Source organism: Mus caroli, unplaced genomic scaffold, assembly GCF_978045245.1.
Source record: "Mus caroli unplaced genomic scaffold, Mus_caroli_1 scaffold_12, whole genome shotgun sequence".
NCBI classification, from domain to species: domain Eukaryota; kingdom Metazoa; phylum Chordata; class Mammalia; order Rodentia; family Muridae; genus Mus; species Mus caroli.
Window position 1 is genome coordinate 100,259,566 of NW_028227267.1, and position 25,667 is coordinate 100,285,232.

A 25,667-nucleotide genomic window follows, 5' to 3' on the forward strand; every position below is an offset into this window, starting at 1 on the left:
AGAGGCTGAAGTCTTCATAAGCCAACTCCTCAACCAACACTCTCCAAGTTGATCTTGTTGATCTGTTGCTTATTTAAACACTAAAATCTTGCAATTGTAACCTGGGAATTTTTTCCCCTAAGACAAAAATATGATTCAAATTCCATGGGCTTTATTTAGGTGAAAAACAAGGGTTAATCTGGAGTAGTTCCTGTGGGGTCAATTGTTCCGTCATTGCCATAATGAATGTGCACATATTGTCTTCGCATCTTTAGTCTGAGTATCACATCCTGAGACATCTGGATCAGGCAGACAACATGGGTCAACATCTGGTTGTTTCTGAATACTGTATCTTTGATGTTGTATAGCTGAAACCTCAGAGACATCTTTGTGGGGTCATCAAGTGAGGAGAGAGGGTTAAAGCTTCCACCCCAGGAGGCTCTTCTCCCCATGTGGCATTCTCTGTAGATCAGAGGAGTGTTTGCTAGGGAGACTTATGTTAAAAGCATATGCATATGCAATAAGAGACGAAGCGTTCCATTCAGATCAGAAGCAGGCATGTAGTCAAGGCCAACAGCAAAGTGTGCAAGTGTTTTCAGTAACTACAGAGTTCACATTCCAGCCAATATGGCTTACATTTTGGTATGTTTCAGCAATCCATCTTATTGTTTGTTTCTAAAACAATCAGGTACAATGTGTCTCATTCTAATGAGGTATAAATACCAAAGATAGATAGATACCAGGTTGTACATAGTACATTGTAAACAAATTGGTACATTTATCTTAATGTAGTTTTGTAATAGAACACTTACCAATAAGTGTTAACAAAATAAGGATTTAAGAAAGTTTGTTTCACACATGTTGGAGGTTGCTCACAAGAGAGAATGTTTTCTGGAATGTTCTATGAGGCAAGTATGTGAACTAATTAAAAACTGTTTTGTATACTTGGCAGTGGTTAACAGGATACCATTAAATGCACCAGAATAGGCAGAGCTCTAGTGAAATTTTCTAACAGCCAACGTCTGCATAAGTCTCACTCAGTGAGTCCTGATAACTATAAATCTTTCCATCCCTGCAAGTCACCTTTAACTCTTTGGTGTGATCTCAATGTGTGTTTATTCTGTTTCTGAGCTTTAATTAGTAGTTCCATACTACTGAAAGTCGTCCATTAACCACTTCATTTCTTCAATGTTTTAAAGGGGCAAGAGCCTTGACAATCTTATCAAAGTCACCCCGGAAGTAAACAGAAGCAGCAAAGGGTGAGAGAATCATGTCTTCCCTCTCTTCTTTTCTGCATCAATATGTAGCACTTACAAAAGGAAGGGCTGGAATCCTTAGGCCCAGGGAACCTGAAGCTCATTGCTTCCTAGGTGGGATTCTGAGCAGGCCACATGGACACTGAGCTGCAGCTGGCCAGCCACAGTGTGAGGAGGAGGATGCGCTGATCCTAGCTCTGACAGCAGAAAGCAAGAAGGAGCAACTGGAGTAATAGTTACACGGTCTCTTTAAAACAAACGTGCAGAAAATGGAAATTATTATTAAAACACGGTTTAGTTGTAGCTACAGGAAAGCGATGAATGCTTCCGGAGTCAGGATAAAGTTTTGGGTAAACTATTGCCTTGTTCCAAAATAAGCTAATGGAAAAAAAAATCTCAATCATGCCCCAGTGTTAGGGTTTGTTTTGAGAAGACATTGAGAAGCAAACCAGTATACCAATGATTTGTGTAAAGGTTAAAGTTCAACTCCTATAAGCTGAAGATTTAGACCAGTATTGATTTCTATCAAAACTTAATCACAAAAGTTATCTTGGGGACATGCAGATTCATAGGATTCAAAGCAAAATGGCCAGTTGATTTCATTCCATTTTTCCTGCGAGGGTTTTTGGTTGGTCTGTCTGTTTAAAGTTCCACAGATCTCAGTAATTTCATCAGGATGGATACAATAGCAGAAAAAAAGACTTCAGGAGTAAGATTAACTCTCTCCTGTTTGGCTTCATGCTGAGCAGCGTTTGTAAGTGCAACACAGTCATCAGTTAAGAGAGAAGTGGTAATTATGAACGTTGTTCTCTGAGAGAGTGGAGAGCTTAGTCTGTGGTTTTCCCATGCAGGGAGTGTACCTTTGACCATTTAGGTTCAAGTTATCTCTTCATAAAACCTTGTAATTGGTTGGTTCCTTTTAGTGGAAGGATGGTGCAGATGAGAAGCGAGCACCGTACGCTTGCACCCACAGACATGAGTCTAGGTCTCTCCTCAGGCTAGCTAGGCAGTTTGCTTGGGCTTTTCATGAAACTGAAGAACTGGTTCGTTGGACACCAGTTCCAGAGTCAATTCCATCACTGCATTTCAGCAAAATGGCTGCTGTCAAGGTTTTAGTAAATATTTTATAATCTGAATGTATATCAGTTTTAATAAATAATTTCAACCATCTGATGGAATTGCTATGAGTATTTCTTCTATATTCTTAAGGGGTCCAAGTCTTGACAATTTCACCAAAGGAGTTCCTGCAAGGAGCAGAGCTAACCAAGGGTAAGGCTTAACAAAAATTTCTCTCTCCTGTTTTCTGACTCACTCTTAAAACTCAGAGAAATGCCTTATACTGTCCTAGAGAAGAGATGCAATGTGAGAAACAGGTGTGTCCCCAGCCCACAGGCTGGCACTGAAATCCCTGCACAGACTCCCTGCATATGGACTGTGGTGGAGACAGGAACTCCTCAAAGTACAGTGGTGAACTTACTCCAGTGTAACATTTGTATTCCATACTCATGGAAATTCCCATGGGCTAAGGCTGCATCCTAAAGGATGCTCTAAAACCAGGTAGCTGATGTAGAAGTCTGGAGATGAAAAAAGCTTATTCTGTCTCCCCTTATTCCCTATTTTCTCTTTGAATAAACCACAACCATTTCAGAAGTTAGGAAGTTGTGTGTGTGTGTGTGTGTGTGTGTGTGTGTGTGTGTGTGTGAATGGTGTGTCTGTCCTCATGTGTATGGGTCTATGTGTGGGACTCCTACATGTATTCCCTGTATGTAGCGGTCAAAGGTTGACAGTGTGTCTTCCCTGGCTGTTCCCACCTTAAATTATTGAAGCAAAGTCTCTCACTTGAAACCAAAGTTTCTAGGTTAGGTTAATCTAGCTAGAATTCAGCTTACCTATCTAGTCAGCCTGCTGTGGGGGAATCTTCTGTCCTCTTCCGATCTGCCTTCCATGAGTGCTAGGAATCCAAATTACAGTCTTGACCATTATGTATGCAACAAGTGTTAACCCACTGACCTATGTCCAGGAGACCATTTAAAAAAATTTCATTTGGTTCATTGAAAAAAGTTAAAAATATTATTTATCTTTCATATAGAAAGAACTTTACCTGTGACATACCACATCAAGTAAATAAAAAAATATAACCAGACCATACATATACCTTTCTATGTCAACTTGAATTGAGTTAGATGCGGATGGTATATGGATATTTGCCTTCTTTGTGGCCATTTCCCGTGTCTCTGAAGAGGGATGCTGTTTAATAGTGTATAGCTAACAACAAAGCTTATATAGACTAGACCAGAAGCCAGCAGCTTTTCTCTAAGGTCTAAGGTTCAAGTAAATCAAATCAGGTATGAGAAGCCAAAATAATACGTTTAACCACACAATTCTGCCACTACTGTGAAGGCAAACAGAAAATACCTTGTGAATAAATGAGAGTGTCTGTGTTCCAGTAACTATATATTAGAAAATTAGTATGCAGGAGGAATTTAACCCAGGGGGCGGGGCTTAGTCCAGGGGGAGGGGCCTAGCCAGCTGATTCCTAGCCTAGACTGTATTTGGGAGGTAGAGCAGATTCGTTTCAGAACCCAGTGAAGCAACTTCTTAAGCACAGTCAGCTGCCCTGGCCTCTTATAAATGATTTCACCGTAGTGAGGCTGAACTGAAGATGTTGCCATCCTGTATCTGAATCTTTAGTGCTAAGTTGTCCTGGTATTTCACAACCCAACTAAGGATAAAACCTTATTGTCAGACACGGAATACAGAGACCAAATAAATACTTTACAGTGGAAGTGTACAATCCACTACAGAGCTTCACGGCTTCTGTCCAGAATAATTATTCTACTATAATACTAACTAGAAAGAAACTCAGTGTGGTGTATTGACTTTGTGTCTGGCTCATTTTGGGGTGTGTGTGTGTGTGTGTGTGTGTGTTTTGGTTTTTTGAGACAGGGTTTCTCTGTATAGCCCTGGCTGTCCTGGAACTCACTTTGTAGACCAGGCTGGCCTTGAACTCAGAAATCTGCCTGCCTCTGCCTTCCAAGTGCTGGGATTAAAGGCATGAGCCACCACACATGGCTGTGTGTGCGTGTGTGTTTTATTTGCAAATGTTGTATAATAAAGTTTATTTTTTCTAAGAAGAGGATTCAAGTCATGCTGGAGTTTTGAATTACTAAATATCAGTTTGATTTGATATTAAGGATGAAAATATAATGTGGTTGTTCTTGCTTGACCTTATTAGATATTGCAATGTATTGTTTTCAGGAACCAAGACCTGGACAGTCTTATCAAGGTGACCCCCTTAGCAAACAGAAGGTGAGTTTTGGGCAGTTATTGATTGATATATCTTCCAATTTATGTAAAGGGAGTAGGACTATTTGGCTAAAGATGTCTCAAAGGAGGGGATAAAAAATTAGAAGATGGTTTGTCGATCTGTAAACTGCTCAGCAGCGGTTTTTCTTATTATTGTTTCCATTTATTTCATTATAATATTAAGATGATAAACCCGATGCTAATTCTCTGTAATTACTACTTGAGAAATTTCTTGTGACACCATAATCACACATGTCGGTTAATACTGAAAATTCTTAGTTAATAAATTGTAAGTGTATAAAATGAATATATTGAAGAATATCGGTCTACTGCTGACCCTGAATCACAAGGATTAATAATTAAACGACTTGTGAGAAAACTGGCAACAAAACAGGTTTATACTTAATTTACAGTATTTTTGCATGTCATTAAATTTCTTCTGGTTTTGGGAAATTAAGATATTGGAGCAACAGTTAATAAATGCATGGCACAGAAACTCCGAGTTGTCACGCAAAAAGTTCCCATGGGAACCATGTTGGTACCGAACATGCGGAGGAGGAAGGACATTCAGGGAAAGAGCTCGGAGCTCACCTACAGCTGTCCTGAGCACCACCTGAAGGATGCCCAGGGGAAGGAGTGAGCGTACAGGCTGCTTTGTGTTGGGGGTTGTGTGTTCAAATTTGGTTTGCCTCCAACATTTCTTGGGGATATGGCCCCAGGCGTGTCTCAATCCTTATGAAGCTCCTCCTTATAATAGGTGGACTTTTCTACCCTGTACTCTCAGAACTGAGGTTCCAGTTCAAAACCAAAGGAAGTAGGGAGACCCTATCTGAAAATGAAACAAAAACCAAAGTGATTAATGATCTGAGACAGAAACTTCATATCATCTCTCTCTCTCTCTCTTTCTCTCTCTCTCTCATACACACACACACACACATCTCACTTACACACTGAGACATATACACTCACACATACACACACTCACATACATTCACACTCACATACACATCTCACTGATACAAATACACACATATCTCAAACATTCACACTCATACACATATACACACACACACACACACTCATACATATCTCACACATATATACACATATACTCACACACATATCTCACTCACACATTGACACATATACACTCATACAGAGACACACTCACATACATTCACACTTACATATATCTCACTCACACACATCTCAGACATTCACACTCATACACATATCACACACACACACTGATTTCTTATTGACTTTGACCTTTTCTTTTGCTTTGTTTTAGCAGTCAGCACAGTCTTGATGAACTTATTAATACAAGCCCCCAAACTATCAAAACTACTGCTAGGTAAGCAAGAATTTTTTTTGTTTTTCTTCTTAAATAAACATAATATAAATATAAGTACCATAATCATTTTATGAGAATTGAATGACGTTCTTAAATACCATCATTATTTTTATATGTACCGGGAAACAAACATGTTAATTTCAGTATTTAGACATAGCAAGACATGGAGAGCTGAAAATTGTGTGTAATGGGGCCTTCTCTTAGTCTTAAGTACAGTAATAGATGGGAACAAAAAAGTAGGAAGTTGTGGGATCTCTGGGCACTAATGCTATTGTTTTCTCATGACAAGATTTATTAATGACAACTGGCCATATGCCCAGATGGCTCATTTGATCCTTCATAAGTGGTGCATTTACTTCTTTGTGGGGACGTGTTTTCTGGGGACAGTAGAGATTTTATGTGACTCATTGCTCTTTAGAGAGCTTATGCTTACAAAAGAGATGTGAAATTAATAATTCTTCAAGTAGTGTCTCTAAGATAGTTAAACTCACGTTTTGTCTCTGATTACATGCAATTCACATGATCTCTACTTGTACTTTTTGTATAAAATCTTAGGAATATTTTCAAAACTTCCATTTTTAGGTTGTGTTGACACCTCTAAAGATCATAAAACCTTAGCGATGGAATGGAGGAAATGTGGAAAATCTTAGCCCAGTTGATGGGAACAATTTTGAAGAGCACAGTTCCAGCTGACTCTCTTTGTAGAAGAGAGACTAAGGACTCAGAAAGGTTAAGCGATTTAGCCAGGGTCACAGAGAAAACTAAAAGGAGACAGAAAGTATTTTCACGATTTCTGAGGCAGTAAATAATTACCAAGCACGTACTGGGTTCACAGCTATCACTAGGTCTCATTTGCTTGCATGTTAGGTATAATTACAGGCCGTGGACACCAAAAAAGAGAATTCGGTCGTCATACTCCATCTTATTAAGAGCAGGCAATTAGCATAGATTAAAGCTAATTATGTACCAGGGGCACAGACATGTTACTCTAAGACAATAATAGGTTGTCAGTTTAATATATTACATTTGGGAGCCCCCATATACTGGTGACTGAATATAGAATATGTTGTCAGTGAGTTGCATTTAAAAAGAAAATGAAGTGAAAATGCTGTTGTAATAACATTACATGCAGTAACATTTGTATTCCTGGGGCCGATGTTAGAGAGGACAGAGCTATAGGCAGTGTCCAGTCCAATCTCGTTGGTCGTTGACACATAGCTATACTGGGGGTTGAGCGTAGAACATTCTGCCTTATATAAATAAGGTCCTGCAGTTGCCAGCTCTAGTCTGTGCTTCACCCCTCAGTACACAGACTTTAACCTTCAGATAAACGAGGGTTCACTAAATGCCTCAGGAGATCCAGGAGGGTACTAGGATAGGATCATGGCTTCTGTTATGGGACAATGAGAAGTGTCCCTTAGTAGGTCTGATAAGGTCACTTGTAGGATCATATACAAATGACCTTATCACAAGTATGCAGATGACTACAAAACACTCCAGAGTCTCAACCTCCACAGGAATAATACCTAAAATCCTGGTATACATTCTACTCTATCCATTGGTAGCACAAAAGCAAAGCAGGGGCTCGAGTAGGAAAGATGTTACATTTTCCCGGGATAAAGCTTAAACATTGAATTCCTTTGCTTGTGGGATTTGAAACATTGTTTCCAGTTCCTGTTTTGATTAGCTGAGATAAGTTGCCTCTGCCAATCATTGAGAGAATCCAGTACCATTGCTTAGATCCTAGCGGTGGTGGTGGTTTCACACAGTGTTGCCCTTTTAAAAGTGGTGGTAGCACATAACATGTCGTTTTGTCTGGTGGGCTTTTGTTTCTCAAACTTTGGGCATTCTATTTATTAAAATGTTAATAACTAATTTATTGAATAGCAAACAGCACAAAAATGAACCAAATATTCAAGTAAGGGCACTGTTTCTTGCAATCTCTCTCTCTCTCTCTCTCTCTCTCTCTCTCTCTCTCTCTCTCTCTCTCTCTCTCTCTCTCTCTGTGTGTGTGTGTGTGTGCTTATATGAGTTTATACTGGGCTTCAAATAATACTGGTTCAAATAGAACATCTCTGTTTTAGGCTTTTAGACAAACAATCTTGTGCTCAGTAGAATATGTAAAAAAGGAAATTTTGACATTTGTTTTTGCCTTTCCCGTCTTTATTCTAAATTATACTTTTGGAAAGTGTACGCAGTCACACTGAAATCCATTTTGACTGATCTTAAATGTAAACAAGCTGTGACTTTTAAACATGCAGTTCCCTCTACGAGATTTTATTCCTTGTTATTCCTTTCTCCTCCTAATATATTAAGTTCACTTGATTTTAAACACTTTCATATTTGTCATCATTTAGATTTCTAACAGACTTCCAGCCTTTATTTTCTCATTTAATCTTCATAGCAACTATTTCGTAACGAAATGTTTTCAATTAATTTATTCTGAGAAATTATGTTTTTAGTTGTGCTCATTTGCCAACCATTCTTTCTGTTATATTTATAGATTTTTAAGTTGAAAATATTATTCTTGAGAATAACTCAACGCATTAAATATTCAGATTGAACTTTCCCATCTTGCAGGGAGATCTGACATCTCCAAGAAGATAGCTTCAAGTGGTGGAAGTCAGGATGCTATGGAGAGGTGGGGGAGGGGAGTGTTTCCTTTGCTTAGGCTTTGCCAGGGACTCACTGCTAAGGAACTTCCTCTCTGTTTAGCTCTGTGGAAATCTTCTTGATTAGGAAAATATGCATTTACACTTATCAGTGTTGAGGGGAAGGGAACCCAGGCAAGCTTATGCCCCAGTTTGTACTGGAAAAAGATAGTGTCACTCTTAGAATCGTTTGTCATGAGACATGCCATGTGTTTCTCTGAGCGTATATTTATAAAATGCTAAGAGCAAATAATCCAATTAAAGTAGGCAATGATCTGAATAGACACTCCTTAAAAGCAATATGAATGACCAATAACACAACAAAGATAATTATAAGTAAAATAGATTCTACTGTAGTCAAAATGGCTATTATAAAAAGTAAAACCAATTTAAAGAGTCACTAAACCAAAATCACAAACAAACAAGCACAAAACAAACAAACAAACAAACAACCTAGGCTCTTGTGAGCATAAGGGGCAAGAGCCACCATTACACAATGTTTGTGGGAAGGAAGTTAGTCCAGACATTAGGGAAATCATTGTCTATCTTCAAAAAACAAAATCAAAGCTACCCTATGACCCAGCTATCCCACGCTTGTACAGATAAGGGGGGGAGGGGATGTTAGCTTTCAAAAAAGACACTTAATTCAGTAATTCAGTGCAGTGAAGTTCGTATTATGATGAATGAAAAAGTAAAAAAACGGGGGGAGCGTAGGGTGGGGGCAAGAAAAAAAAGGAGGGCAGGAAGATTTGTATCGTGTGCCAGGTAAAGAAAACATGGGAGCCGTTTCCAACGCTGCTCAGAGCTTGCAGAGTAATACGAAAGAGCTTGCTTCTGATTGGCCCATTGCCAAGCATGCGCAGTACAGCCTGAGCATTGTTGGGGAAACTTGGTCTCAGATCATAGAGCTTAAGAGAGACAGATGGTGAGTGGAGAGTCTTCTGGGCACACTTATCATATTCCCCAAATGTTTCAGCCAAGGAAAAAACAAAACAAAACAAACAAACAAACAAAAAACCCCAATACTTAGAAGGTATCTTAGTTAGAGTTTTACTGCTTTGAACAGATACCATGACCAAGGCAACTCCTATAAGGACAACATTTAATTGGGGCTGGCTTACACGTTCAGAGGTTCAATCCATTATCATCAAGGCAGGAGCATGGCAGCATCCAGGCAAGCATGGTGCAGGAGGAGCTGAGAGTTCTACATCTTCATCTGAAGGCTGCTAGCAAAATACTGGCTTCCAGGCATCTAGGATGAGGGTCTTAAAGCCCATATCCACAGTGACACACCTACTCCAACAAGGCCACACCTCCTAATAGTGCTACTCCTTGGGCCAAGCCAATACAAACCATACAGAAGGTATATTAATGTAGACACACGTGTCCTCCTGTCCCTGAGGGTTCCTCCCTCACTTAGCTCCTAACCTGCACACTCAGGCTTTTTATGGCATTGTTCCCAGCAGCTAAGATGCAGAATCAGCCTAGCTACCCATCAACAAATGAATGGATAAAGAAAATAGACTCTGTTTGTGTGTGTGTGTGTGTGTGTGTGTGTGTGTGTGTGTGTTTATTCAGCCATGAAAAAGATCAAATTATATCACTTCCAGAAAAATGGCTGGGCTAGAAAGTATCATGTTAAGTAAAACATTGCAAATGAAGAAGGACAAGTCATGCATTTTGTCTCTTATGTGGAAACAAAAACCTGGAAAACAAAACAAAAACGCACTGTCAGCATGTCAGCAGAAGGGAATATTAGGAAAGTGAAGGGGGCTGTGGGAAGAAGAAAAAGAAAGGAGGAGAAGGAAGAAGAGAGGGATGGGGGAGAGAGAGAGAGAGAAAGAGAGAGAGAGAGAGAGCAGATAAAGAGCAGGTAGAAGAAAGGGCGATGTGATCAGAACACAGCTATGGGGGCTGATTACATGGCTCAGTGGTTAAGAACACTGAGGGCTCTTCCAAAGGTCTTGAGTTCAAATCCCAGCAACCACATGGTGGCTCACGACCACCCGTAATGAGATTTGACACCCTCTTCTGGTGTGTCGGAAGACAGCTCCAGTGTACTTATTTATAATAATAAATCTTAAAAAAAAAACAGGTATGGAGAAGTCACAAGGACAGTCATGATTTATATGACAATGTGCACTAATAATCATAATTAAAAAGGGGCAGAGGGATACTCCAAGTGCTTACTCCCTAGACCTTAAGACAAGGAGCTTGATGATGTAAGTCCAGTGGAGGCGAACGCCATTTTGTAGCTGAGACACGGTCACCCCATGGGTCCTCGGGAGGATGGGGGCTTATAAAGTGTCCATCTAACAACACACGACTGAGCTCTCCTTAGTTCTTCGGTCAATATAAACTCACAATTATGATGGCGTACTGGACATCTGTTTGCCGGGCTTATGTTTCAGACATCTCTGCTTTGGAGCTCCTATTTTTAATATTGATATGATCTCTAAAATGGCAAAGGTTTGAGAATCAGTTTGCATCTTCATAATGTTGAAACACTGAAATGTGAGAAATGTCAATTCTTAGCTAACTCTCTGTGGAGTGTTGAAGATGCGCGCCTTGGTAGATTGCTCTGGAAATGAACTGCGCAGATGCAGAGCAAGTTCTGAGCATAATTCTTCCTGCCCCGGGGTTAGGTGGGAAACACCGTTGCTGTTCTTGATCACAACAGTATATCGCAGATTAAGATCATTTTCTCCTCCGAGGGCCATTGATGATGGCCCTAAACCCAATTGCCTCTAACTCTTAATGCTTCTGTCTTTTCCCCTCAAAGACACCAAGATCTCGATAAGTTCATCAAAGTAAATCCTGATGTTCTCACAAACAACCAAAGGTAATAAAATATTTTTTAATGAGTTTGGTCGGGAATTATATTCTGTTTAATTGCTTCAAGTAAAGTTAAAACTCCATCCCTTCTAAAATATTTTTATTATTAACCTTTTTTTCCCTTTCTATCATTCAACCAACAGAAACCATGATGTAGACAGCACCATCAGAGGGAATCCTACAGGGACCAGATGCGAGCAAAGGTAATAAAATTAAAGCTGCTAATCCATATTTCAGCTGTTTTCCTTGTAGGAAATAAATATTGACTATTTCTGTATTGATCTAGCGTGATCAAATAACTATTACTAACCCACCCCCTTTTACTGTTTTAAACAGCGAAGAGCTGGACAATCTTATCAAAGTGAAGCCTTCTGCTCTCAGAAACACAAATGGGTAGGTGAACCTACCTGACTGATTTGATGAATTTTCTATCTTTGTTGTTGTTGTTTTGTTTTGTTTGGAAGACTTTTAGTTTTCTTTAGTATTCAAAATTTATAACTTGTGTGTCTCTTGTCAACAAGGAGACATACTGTACTCTTCCTGAACTAATGTCTTGGTTTCAAAGTGAGTTCTGGGCTTATTTGTCCTGAGACAAATCATACAATCTAAGGTTTATCCCCTAGAGGAAAATGAGTATCAAGACTGAAATGAAATAATGAATAAAATTAAGAAGAAAAAATATTTTGAGGAAGTTAAGGCAACATGGGAAGAGAGATGAGTTCTTTAGAAATCCCAGACCCTCAGCTTGTCTGTCTCACACAGTATCACAGCACATTGTAGTCTTGAGCTTACACCTTGAGTTTTGAAGCTATCCCCTAATGTGCTACTTTTTTAATTAAAGTAAAATTATATTATATTCCCTCTTTCCTTTCCTTTTTCTATACCTTCCTGCACAACCCCTTTCATGCTCAGCAACTCTGAAATTGACAATTTCTTTGTCTTCATTATTGTTAACATACGAATACACACTTGTTTGTACACACATATAAATACAACCTGGAAGAGTCTCCTTTCGTTGTTTGCCTGTATATAGTTCCAGGCTGACCACGTTGGATAATCAATAAAGTAGCTCATCCCCAGGAGAAGCTAATTATCCCTTTCCCATCAGGCATTGGTTTCCTATAGTTTTGGTCTAATGGTACGACCCCATGAAATTTCTCATCTGTTGATATTGCCAATATTCTAGTCTTCTTTGTGTAGCCATTTCTAGGAGGGACTGTTTCACAGCAGACTTCCTGGCTCTTTTAATCCTTCTATAACCTCTTCCATGACCTTTCACAAGCCATAGATGCAGGAGTTGTGATAGAGATCCATCCACCAGCACTGGGAGCCCCATAATGTGTTGATTTCTGCATTATGTCTAGTTGTGGTTTTCTGTGACGGTTGCCATTTGCTATAAGGAAAAGCTAGTTTGACGAGCAGGATCTACACTTGTCTGTGGTTATAAGGATAAGATTTAGAATGTAGGAAGGCATTATGCCAGTCTAGCCAAGTGAGGTAGTAGATTATTTTCTAAAGTCCGTGATCACGCTAGCCCCCAGGAAGATGTCTAGGTTTCTAGTTCCAGAAATCATTTCCCTCCTATTGAGTAGGCCTTAAGTCCAATTATTTGGGTGGATTTTTCTTCCTGGGAGATCACCAGTCACACTAGTAATGGGTCTAAAAACCAAGTGACACAGTAACTGATAGAGGAACATGCCTTCCAACCCCTGATTTATCCCTATCTCCATCAAATGTGTTGTATCCATGATGGTAACTCTCATAAGGGTCTTGCCTATAGTTTTACTGCAAGAGGGAAATTTCACAAAAGGTAGTTTTTATTTTAGCAACTCCTTTTCCAGAAACCCACAGAAAGAGGACATTTTTCTTAAGCAAATATGATTACTATTAAAAGGATTTTTTTTTTTAAATTCAAGGTATCATAGAATCTGTGATGGCAGCCTGGTTGGCTAAGATAACCTGCCTGACTCTTTAGAAGTTTACTAGATTTGAAGATAAACAGCCAAGAATTATCACACAGCAGACAAACAGAAAAGACAGCAGTTTTAATGGAGTGAGTTTATAGATTGATTCGGTCACCTGTATCTGCCATGTAACCGTGCTGTCCTCTTGATTTTAGCGTAGGTAAAGAAAGGAAATTTTAAATTTTAAAACACACCCTAGTGGGGTGAACCGCTACAAGCCCTTTACATCTGTGCGTAAGACACAGACACTGCTTGGTAAGAAGCAGAAAAACCGAGAGTCAGTTTTGGTGTGTGACTTCACTGACATTTCCAGAAGCAGCATATTTAATTCACAGTTAGAGACTGAATAGACTTCACTCATCCATCAGAAATATCTATCTATATAAGCATCGCCGAGATCCGAAGAACACAGAAACCAGAGCAAATGCAGATATGCACGGAATTTCCATTTACTCAATGAGAAATAGTGTGGCTTTTCATAGTAATGTAAATCAATACTAAAGAGAGATGCCATTTTCTGTAGCTGATAAGCTGACATTAGATTAATTATTAATGTTCTAAACTTCTGCTTTCAAATAGGTATTGAAGAATACCTCGTTTGCTACTGATATTAAAGACTTCCTAGTAAAAAGGGGCATCATTCACACAAAGCAAAAAATAATTTTTATTTGTAGTCAGAGTTCTATTTGTCAATATCTTCCCTGTTTGTTGACCTTCCAAGATTTTAGTGCTGTAATATGAGAATAGATTCTCCCTATCTCCCTACTGCATCTCTCTCATATTTCTGCTCCAGACAAACATGGTATGTGCCACTCCATTGTTTCACTGCCTGTAACCAATCAATCTAGCAGTCATCACTGTGGATGCTTCTCATAATGACCTCTGGAAATGGTCCTTCATTTCCCACAGTACTGCTGTAGTGATGGGTACTTCCCAGCCTTCTAACCACTACTGCTGCCAGTCAAGACTTCTACAATCCCATTTATCCACTGTGATGTACAGTGGTCTTCCTAACAACAGGAATCTGGTTATGTCATTCTTCTACGTGCAATCTTCCGGTGTCTTCCTTTTACCATTGAGTCACAGCCATGTTCCTTAACCTTGTCTCCAAAGACTACCATGATCTGGTTTCTGCATGATTCTCTCCCCAGTTTCGTTACTCTTCTCTCACAAGCAAAACCCTTTCCACCCATCCTCTCTAGCTTGGACTCTTTATCTCCTCTCATTGCCACACCAGAGAAGTAATTATGTATCCTTGAGTACCAATCTTGGTATTTCTCACTTAAACTCTCTTTCTATCTACAAGATCTTTAGAGGTGTGAATGGAATTACCTTGTTTCTTTCCTTGTATAGCATAGTAACCTAATGACCCTATGCCTGATACATATTAAGTGTTTCACAAATTTAATGTGAATAAAATGCTACATCTCAGAATAGACATGCTTTATGATAGTTCACTTAGGTAAAATCTATCCTATTGCTTCTCCAACATTCTCAGCTCCTATCTCTGAAACCAAATAGAAGAAATCTACTTTGTTATGATTTTTACTTATGAGGTTGTTTAATTGAGCCAATAACTGTTTCCTGCTTACAACAACCTCAAGGAATCACAGTGACTCAGGAACCCTAAAATTATTAGTTATATGTTATAGTTAAAATATTTAAATCATACACAAATCTACTATTTTTTGAAGATAAACTCTTTAAGGATATAAAATACTCACTGGAAAGGTATATAAATGTACATAAATGACTTGCCTGTGTCAATAAGTTAAGGAATTATGTGAGTTATTTCACTGGATGCTCTATTCTTTTCAAGAAGATTCATTTTGAGCTGAAAATCTGATGCCTAAGATCAATTTCTGACAGAAAAGAAAAAAAAAACAGTTATTTCTTTTTTGGTGTGGAAACTATTTAATTTTGTAAATGTGTTGGATAGTTGACAAAAGCAGATTAAGTTAGCAGTGTAGAGAGGAACATATTGTACCCTATTAATAAAACCCTCCTACATGCACACCAGAGAGAAAGAGTCCTTAGAACTAAGCTAGTAACTTTCTTGCATCGGGATGGATCCTAGGAAAAGCTGACTGGTGAGCAGCTCCGCAGTTTCCCGAGATTGGCCCTGTAAGGGGGGCCCATACTCCTCCACACAGTGGAGAGCACATTGCACTATTACAACATGGAAATTCCTATGCTGAAAAGTACGTGTGTGGCTTTATACCTTAGATAATGCATGTCCTGTCATTTCTAAATGGTTAGAAAACTATGCTTTAAAGACATTCTTAGACCTATGATGTAGCCGAGAAGAAGTCAGGTCTAGAATGTGCAAGGGCCGGGCTTGATTCCTCGCACCAAACTGAAAATAAAAGACACAGAAAGGCTTCGAGTTGAGCATTTGCTCAACCTTGTAACATTTGGCTTGCACTTCTATAAAAAACATCTACCACTCAAGCTTTTGACTCACAGTTTTTCATCTTTTGCCACAGTGTAAAAGACACCATGCAATACATGTGATCTTAATTAAAGAGCATTTATTTTTGCATCATTTAGTTTGGGCAGTCTAAACTTTTACTGTATCCGCTGGTCGAGTTAATGCTACCCATCAGTGTGCATACCCCAAGAAAATGCAAATCATGTGCTGTTCACCATATAGCTCCCTTTACATATTGGTATAGGTTATTCAAATAAAACAAACCTGTAGCTTACCCAACCAAACTTGGTATGTGCTGATATCTAATAAAATAAGAGAAAAATAAATAAAACCTCTAACATGATTTCTTGGAGAGTATCTTCTTTGAAGGCGTGCATAAGCTCAGCTTTTGAGTAACCTGCTGTAGTTGTTGAATCTGCAAGCATCTGGCTTCCTCGGCTTCCTCTGGTGGAGCAATCTCTTCTCCTTCTCTTCAAAACTATAACCCAAAGAGCAAGAATGAAGTGTGTCGGCAGAGACATAGTCAGCATCGGTAGCAGTCACAACTGGAATATTCCAGAGGAAGTAAAGATGTCTATCTACCCCTAGGTTGAGGAACCCAGTACAGACCTTCTAGGGATACCCAACAAAACCTGTAGACTATATTGTTTAAACACATAAAAGATATTCTCTCATAGTTCTGGAGGTGAGAAGTCATCTTGGCAGGGTTGGTTCCCTCTTAAGCTAAGAAGGGAAAATCTCTTCCAGACTTTTCTCCTTGACTTTATCTTCCCGTATTTATGCAACACATACTTGCTCAAGTCCAGGATGGTCCCTCCTCTCACACTATAATTAAAAGCCACAGCTCCCGACAATGTTAACACTTGGTTACTTCAATGTTATCCCAGTGGACAATGCATCACTGCCTGGTACAGAATTCTGGTTTCCAAACCTTTCCATAGCCTGTGAACTTACACCATTTACCACTGCCAGTTTTAATTACTACCATGATATTCCATATTTCAAGCTTTAAGCCAGGAAAGAATCACTTGCTAGTAAAGGCTGTTAAGATAATGTGTTGCCTCTGATACTACAAAGATAGCTTCTGTAATAAGTAGTGAAAACTATCAGGGTTTAGGCAAGTTCAAAGACTTCTGTGTACATTATAAATGTGCCTCAATTTATAATGTGCCTCACACAGCTTTGTCTGGTAATATGGAGGAATTCAGTTATGAATATTATGTTGCCATTCAGATTAAAGCATCAATTAATATACCTGAAATACTGTACATTTTATATAGTTCCCTTAGAATATGTCAATTTACATTAAAAATATTTAAACACATTTCTAGATTTTTAAGAGGACACCAGTAGTATTTTAAGCATGAAGTTTAAGTGGCTATAGTGTGCTGTCTAATTTACATAGTTTATCAATTATGAATGGCTTGAATATTATATGGGAAATATTAAATCCCTCTCCACATAAACAGAAGGATACTTTATGGTATTTTGCATCCTAATAACATTAGTTTTGTAAGTAAGAATCCACAAGTTCATTCTTTGAAGAGTAATAGTATTTGAATCTAACATTTTGAAGCAAGAGAAGGGAGAATTTTAGGAACTGGAGTTATTTCAAAGACAAGAAATTTTAGGCCTGAAATAAAGATGATGAAGTCCTCCGAGACTGTGGAATCAATAACTCGCTCTTACATCACCACATTCTATTAACTGTTACTCATTTATACTGCCTTTCCTCATGGTTTAAACATGGCGTTTTCCTCCCCCAAACCTGTGTTGGGTAATGGGAGCTTCCTTTACAAAATGAAATCCAAGGAATTATGTTCTGAAGGAAGTCAGAGAGGTCATGGGCTTCACTTGTTCTGATTCTGAAGCAATGCTCCTTGCTATGTGTCATGACAAAGACTTTTTCAAATTCATGAGAACAGCAAACAAGATCATTTGATATCATGCTAATATGCAAATGACCAATGCCTCACAACACTCCAGAGGGCCCAGTAAACCATAGCAGGTGTCATATCATGAGACAAGCTACGATGTAAGCATCTTATCGTCACACTGTCCCTCCACCTTGTGAACTAATTACTCCGTTGTTGCGCTGCATGTTTATATTTCTGTAATGTAATTGTGTGTGTGAGTTAACTCTCTTGCTAAGACATCCAAGCACTGGTTTTATGTAGGCAGGTAGTTCATTTCTGCTCTTGGTTCTTCTGTAAGCTAGTTCACTAACTTTGGGAGATTCCCTCATTCTTTCTAAGCTTCAAATGCCAATCCTGCAAGATCTCCTGAGATCAGAATGAGACACATCACATAAAGTGTAGTTTGTGTTTCAGGGCACACCTAGTGCTCATTCAGTGTGAGCTAAACGCTTTTTAAAAAGAAAATATTCGCTTTACATCCAAATCACTGACCCCCCTCCTGGTTGCCCCCCACCCCATAAGTCCATCCACTTATACCCTCTCCCCTTCTCCTCTGAGGGAGGGGGCACGGTATCCCCCAACCCTGACACATCAAGTCTCTTCAGGGCTAGGTGTATTCTCTCCCACTGAGGCCAAACCAGCCAGTCCAGTTAGGGGAACGGATATCCACAGTCTGACAACAGCCTTAGGGATAGCCCCCTGCTCCAGTTGTTGGGGGACCCACACAGAGACTGAACCACCAACCACACAGGGACTGGACCAAGACCCCAGCACATGTGTAGCAGATGTACAGCTGAACACTTCTTAAGACCGGATTTCCCAAGCTTTCTAAAGTGATTTTTCTCTCACTTATAAAAGTACGCACTCATTTAAATGGTACGAGAATCAAACCCAGGATTGCCAAGCATGCTATCTACCCTTTCAGCCATACATTCATATTTATCCACAAATATATAAACTAAGTAGCTCATCTTGTTTTTATTTATTCTATTTTCATCAGAGACCAGGACCTAGAAAGCTTAACTGAAGTAAATTCTCATGTGTCTAAGAATGGGAGGTAAGATTGTTTGTAATTCACTTTATTTCTTAGGAATTCCATATATACCTGAGTGATTGCTTAGAAGATTTGGGGGGGGGGCTTGAATTGCTCTATGACATTTAAATATACACACTGTCCAAATAAGCAAAGCTACAACATCATATGCTTAATAACTAACACAGAAAAAATTAGCAATGTTCTAACTGTGTGAGAATTTCTCATTGCTGTGGCTCAGTCCTGTTACTTGGTATAAAAGGTGTCATGGAAATTCAAAGCCCTTTACTTGGGTTGTGAGGGTCTATTTTTAATCACTGTTGCTTGGCAGGTTCTCAGTACTGAAGGAAGTACCCAGGACTCACTTCCGTGGATAAAACCTGTTCAAAAGCATGCACAAATTTCTCATTGCCACAAAGCAAAATCTCATTTTGAAATTTCTTTGTACAACAGAATATAAGGGTTTAGCATTAAGAAGGATATTAGGTTATAAACCTTACCTCATTATTACACACAAGTTAAATGAGGGAGGAACTGATCATTTCTTCATGTGTAACAGTGCTTCTACCCATGTATGAAGGACTCAAAAAACCACTCATTTCCCTTTTTTAACCTTCTCATGGTGCTTCTGTCTTTTTTTTTTCTAAGCTTCTATGATTGTATAAGAAATAATGGCTGTTGGTATTTTTGGAGAGAATGATCCGGCTAGGGAAAGAAGAGCTGGTTCATTATCCCCAAACTGTCTGAAAAATGCCCTTGGATCTGACAGAGCTTATGCTCTGGTTCTCCAGATCATTTGTGTCTTTTTGTTGTGACCCTATCAGAGTCTCTGATTGAATGAGAGAGGAAAATGTTTAGCAGGATCTGCAGCTCCCAGAAACACATCCTCATTTGGGAACTGCGTAGGACTAACACCTGACCAACCTCATTCAAACAATATTTGGAAGTGATCGATGTTATGAAAACAATCTGAGTGGCTAAATGCTGTTCAGGAACTTTCCGTTTAAGTTGATTCTAGAGCTGTTTCATTTTATGTTCATGAAATGAGGTTTTGCTGGAAGGATTGGTTGGAGATTGGAGCCTCGATGTATGAATTTTAGGGAACATGACTCATTTGAGAACAGTAGTGTTTACAGATTATTGACTACTCCTGTGTGTGCATTTTACAAACTGGCTAGGTTTTAAGTTTGCACAGATAAAGACATTGCAAATGCACTTGAATGTCACTCATAGCCTTCCTCTCTGAAGCTATGCATTTTTTAAGTTGGTCTTTACAGTGTGTATGTACCATGTTACTTAGGTAGAATTAATATTTGCTTACTGGTGCCAGAGTTTGAAACCAGAGTCTTATAAATTCTAAGAAAGCACTAAATTTGAATGTTCTTCAACAGTTCTGAGCTAAGTTTATTATTCTTGGGATGATATAGCCTAATAAACATATGAGAAAACCTGTGATAGTTTCAATCTCACCCTTTCACTCAGTGCCATAACTTGAAAGTTTACTCACCAAACATCTCCCTTAACGCAAGATGCTTAAGGATAAATAAATGCAAAGTAATTTATTCCAAATGAATACATAATATGTTCATTACAAGAACAATTCCTTACAAACTTTTATTGACATTGAAATGTGTACACACATTTAGAATCACATGAATATAATTCCTTTAAATGAATGATGTTACAGCCTGATGCATTTAAAATAAACACATCGCAAACTTTTGTAAAGTTTTGAACAAAATAGAGAGAAAAGTCATGCTAACTTCAATTCATAGCTTCATACCTATAAGTTTTAGTGTATATTTAGCCAAGGTTAAATTTTTTAATATTTTAAAATCTAAGATAGTTTCAGGTAGCTTCCTCTAATATTTTTATTTATTTATTTGTTAGTTTTATTTTGTGTGTGTGTATCAGAGATGTGCTATTAGTATATTTTCCTCTTTAAAAGTTATATGGAACAAGGTGAGATAGATAGCTCAGTAGTTCATAGCATGCACTATTCCTGCAGAGGACCAGAGTTCAAGGCTCAGCACCCACATTGGATAGCTTACAACTGTCCAGTATATTAACTCCAGAGGAATTGCTATCTCTGGCGTCCATGGGAACAAGCACACAAATGCACAACCCCACCCACAGATAGTGTGTCTGTAAAGAAGGCTTTGTGAACATCTCAACTCTGCTGTAGGTTTCCATGTCTTTGCTCTTGAAACTTACCAACACAGAAGAGGAAAAAATGATACAATTTTCACTATGTTTTTTTTGAGAAATTCCTCCATTCCATGGGAGAAATTGAGTGTGTTTATGCTCTGTTAAACACGGTGACATTTTTAGATCAGCAAAAATCTAGGTCAGACTTCTGCAGTCTTTAAAGTATTACCTTCCATTAAAGCAAAATGAGAACTGAAATGTCTCAGAACAACCCCTGGCTCCTTCATTAAGGTGATGAATCCTGAGATATGTGGTATAAGGGACGTTTTCTAAATGGCACTGCTGTTGTGAAAATGAGCGAGGTACCAGTTTTCAATGGGTTTCCTCATTGATGAAAATACATTCTGTCATAGCAATGGTTAATATGGCTTTTGTCTGTGGATTATTCTTGAAAGTAAGACAGTGATGTCTGTGGAGCCAGAGGGGCCAGTAAAGCAGACTATGCATTCTGTAAGTACCTGTGCAGAAACCAGGTAGAGGTAAAGAAATATTGTCTTCCAAGTAACGTTTTAATAGAGCAAACACACTCATAAGTGACATTGATTTTGAATGTCAAACACATGTTTGCTCTTGCAGGATAGATGACCAAGCCAATGGATTGACTAACAGTCTACGCAAGGAGTCCACAAGAACCTCAGTCTATTCTTATGAGGCCAGAAACAGTCTCAGGTACTATAGACAATTACAAAACCAATGACCACAAGATCCCTGTGTTTAGTTATTTATAAGCAAGTCAACCACATCATTGAAGCCTGAGACTTTCTATATGTAAATAATCTTACATCAGAGTGTTGAGTTAGCAACTCAGTGATTGCTGGGACATATGTAGAATGTAGAACATAGCTGTTGCTTTAAAGTCTGCAATTACACAGAACATGATTGTGACCCTGATGGTGACAACTTCTTTTAGACATTTCTTCATTTTATTTTGTGTGTATATGTATGTACCTGAATTTATGTAGGTGTACCACATATGTACTGGTGCCTTCAGAGTCTACAAATGATCAGATCCCCTGGAACTGAAATTACAGGTGATATAGGAACCACAGAAGGTGGGTGCTGGGAATTGAACCTGAGTCCCCTGCAAGAAGAAGTGTTCTTACTATGTCTCAGACTTGATGGCATTCATATTCTTGAACTAGATCTGTCTGAATGTAGCATTAAATCTGATGTTTAAATAGTCAAAGTCCATGTTGAACTTAAGTTTTATGGGGGAAATAGAAGGCTTAGAAATGAATGGAGCATTAGGGAACCAGAGACTAATGTACAGTACATGGATCATTCAAATGATCTTCATGCTCTAAGATGAATTTACTGAATCATTATTTTTCACAATAATCCCAAAGTAGGACAAGACAGTGGATGTTTGTAATTAAATGGAAAAGGTGGAAAATTCTGCAGGAACTCGTTAATGACACTTGAACATTTTCATATGACAGTTGGTTTAGAAGGAATATATATATATATATATATATATATATATATATATATATATATATATAGTGTGTGTGTGTGTGCATATATATATGCACACATATACATATACACATATATATATATTGCTTTTTTGCAAATATATATAATCTTTTGCATCAAATTATAAAATTGTTTTGTTTTTATCATCCTTACAAGTAACATTTCAACATGAAGCTAAATGATTTTATTGCAGCTCCAATTCTGGAAACAAGAATGCTGGGCCCAAGGACACTGTTGTTTATACAAGGACGTATGTGGAGAACAGGTAATAGGAAAGTGCTTAAGAGAGCTCACTTCCTGTTATAGCTGTGAAATTGTCAGTGCCACACCCGAGGTGCTACCATTTCAGGGAGTACTCTCTCATAGAGATGATAGCCTAAGACTAGTGTAAGTTCTACACATATAATATTTTATGTTGTTCCCCACAATTAGGTGATGAATGACTCATGGTTATTGTATGGACTCAAAAGTGTTTCTGATAACTAATAAGTGATAGGATTGCTAATCAAATGTCCACACTTAAAGGGTATGACTCTTTGGTATAACAATTTTTTTTTAATTTGAGTCACCTTATTTCAGAAGTTTTATCTACTATTTACTTCCAATCTGAAGCAGACAGTATATCTTCAAGTTGACATACTGTGGCCTAAACTACAGAGTGTGCCCCATGAAACGGTCTGCTTAGAATGATGGATATTGACAAGTGTGTCCACAAAGGTCATGGATTCACAACACATTTAGTTGTCAAGGAGTCTAAAAATGAGAAGTGGCCTAATTATAGGGTAACAAAGCACCCAAATGTAGACATAGGTGGCATAGGCATACATGACATGTATGTGTGTGAGTCCACATGAACGAAGCCCAGGACAACAGCTGAGGGAAATCTTCTGTTTGCGTGGCAGTTCCCACAGGCAACTCAATGCCTCTTTGGCTCAAATCATGTCTAACTTACACATGCAACTTCTAAAATAACTTTTCTCCTAATTTCAATATCATCTCATGGCTCCATGATAGTAACCAGAACCATATTTTAAATAAACTAAAAGATAAAACATTTAAGAAAAATATAAAGCAATAAGTAGATATTGAATCTGAAAGAAACTGACACAGATAAATAGCATGAGGATGATAGACAGTGAGAACAAGAAATGAAATGTTGGCCAGAAGGATAAAAGGAACAGGCATTTCTTCTGCGGTTTTCATAGTAATCTGTTTCCACATGCTGGTAACTCCATGGTTACCAACCACATTTTCAATGCATTCTCCTTTCTAAAGAAGTGTCTTATTTAAACACAGGCCACTGACTGTGCTACCAACTTTTAAGAAACAGTACATTTCTAGAATTAAACGTAGTCTACTAAACACTATTTCCAGATTTTCTACTTATTAAATAGTTGATTTAAAATCACTGACTTTATCTATGCAAGTACAGAAACTAAACCATATTTGAGTAATCTGACCATGTTGACTATGGTTTAGTTATAAACTACTGTATATATGTTATTAGAAAATTTGTGTATGTATATACAGGGAGCCATTATCACATATGGTTTCTGGGTTGGCCTCAACAGTATCACTTCAGACCTGTCACAAGTAGAACTTACTTGGCCCCACCCTAGGCCTAAAGAATCAGAAACTCTGCCATTGGGGTCCTGGCTATCTCTATTTTAACACAGTCAACATATTTTTGATGCAAATGTATGTTTGAGAACTGTAACTATGAAAGATAATATTGTATCATGTCAGACCAATACCTAACGTGACAGAGATGGTCTTCAAATATCTCCAGCTTTCTGGAAATCTACACAGGCAGGAAGGTTATAGTGTGAAGTCTCTGGAGTTAAGTTCAGGATTGAGTTATTGTTTGTCATTTACTAACCTGACAGCCTTGGCAAAACACTCAAGTGTGTCTGCACATGCGTGCGTGCCGGTGCACTGGTATTTTATTTATGTTATACTATGTTACTTACTTAAATTCCTTAATTGGTTAATTTCTGTAGTCCTGAAAATTGAACTTAGGGCTTTATATCTACCAAGCAAAATCTTTACCACCAAACTGTCTCTCCAATCCTCCTATAAATTTTCATTGAGACAGGATCTTGCTATTTGTCCAGGCTGGCTTTGAGCACACTCTGTAGTCTAGGCAGACCTTGAACTTGTGATTTTCCTGGCTCATCCTCCAAAGCAGGTGGGACTGCAGGCCTGTGCCTCAGGACTAGCAAACTATATTTTAGCAGATAAGCGAGCACAGTACAGATCATATGAAAAATGATACTGTCTTTATTGCTTTTACTCTGTCTCATCCTGTTCTGTTCCCATTGGTGACATGTTGACTTGCTGGGGCTTTTTGTGTCATTACTTCTATAGATTAAAAAATTAAAGGTGTAAGGATAGCATCCGTGTTTGCAATATTAAAAACAATATAATAATACTGTGTTAGGGAATGTGTGGTTTCTTACCTGGGTAGAGGCAATTATACCAATACTAGAGAAAAAATTTCTGATTCTCACATGTTCCTATATGTCCATTTTTAGTAAATCGCCAAAGGATGGTTATCAAGAAAATATCTCAGGAAAATATATACAAACTGTTTATTCAACTTCAGATAGGTAAGTATACTTATGGTTCCATTTTAGACATAAAGTGGATATATATACACATTATATACACACAAACATATGCACATACTTTAATGTGATTAAATATATATGTATATTTCTCTTTTTCCTTTTTTTGGTGATGGTTTTGATTGGTAGACAGGCAGGAAACTGTTAGGAATAAGCACAAAGAGACCGCCGTACAGTTCTGCATTCGGAAACCTGCTTCCTAGCTGCGATCTGGTTTTTATGTATGTTATTATAGAAGACCTTTTTGTGCCTTCCAAACTGCTTCCCTGGCCAGCCCTCTTTCTGCTGGTGATTCCCTGGAGTCCCTAGCCTGCAGCACTATAAACACCCATGCCTTGTTGCTTCACTAGTCTGCCCCGACCGCTTCCCTCTTGTGGTTTTCCAAAGGGCAAGTGCATGGATTTCCTGTCCCAACACCTTCTGGACTCAGTTTCTAGAAGGATTCGGATGAGGATACATCTAATGTGGAGAACTGCTCCATCCCAGGCCTTTTCTTCCTGTGACTCTCCTCTCATTGTTTCAGATTCAAGGGGTCCCCAGGTAATCCTCAGGAAGGAGGGCTTGCAGACCTCCAGGGAAGTAAGCCAACACCATTAGCATTTCAACCCAACTTCTAGAAACAGCTTTTACA

At 38.5% G+C, this 25,667-nt stretch overlaps 1 protein-coding gene across 1 annotated transcript in view; it reads left to right on the top strand.

The window, feature by feature from the left end:
• Positions 1 to 25,667, top strand: part of Scel (sciellin) — a 94,689-nt gene that overhangs the window by 61,908 nt on the left and 7,114 nt on the right. The window contains exons 18-28 of the mRNA XM_085828993.1: positions 1,179 to 1,238; positions 2,445 to 2,504; positions 4,494 to 4,544; positions 5,833 to 5,895; positions 11,329 to 11,388; positions 11,525 to 11,584; positions 11,718 to 11,774; positions 18,693 to 18,749; positions 21,510 to 21,602; positions 22,603 to 22,674; positions 24,944 to 25,018. Of these exons, the coding sequence (XP_085685119.1) occupies positions 1,179 to 1,238; positions 2,445 to 2,504; positions 4,494 to 4,544; positions 5,833 to 5,895; positions 11,329 to 11,388; positions 11,525 to 11,584; positions 11,718 to 11,774; positions 18,693 to 18,749; positions 21,510 to 21,602; positions 22,603 to 22,674; positions 24,944 to 25,018 (708 nt within the window). The remainder of the gene's footprint in view (positions 1 to 1,178; positions 1,239 to 2,444; positions 2,505 to 4,493; positions 4,545 to 5,832; positions 5,896 to 11,328; positions 11,389 to 11,524; positions 11,585 to 11,717; positions 11,775 to 18,692; positions 18,750 to 21,509; positions 21,603 to 22,602; positions 22,675 to 24,943; positions 25,019 to 25,667) is intronic.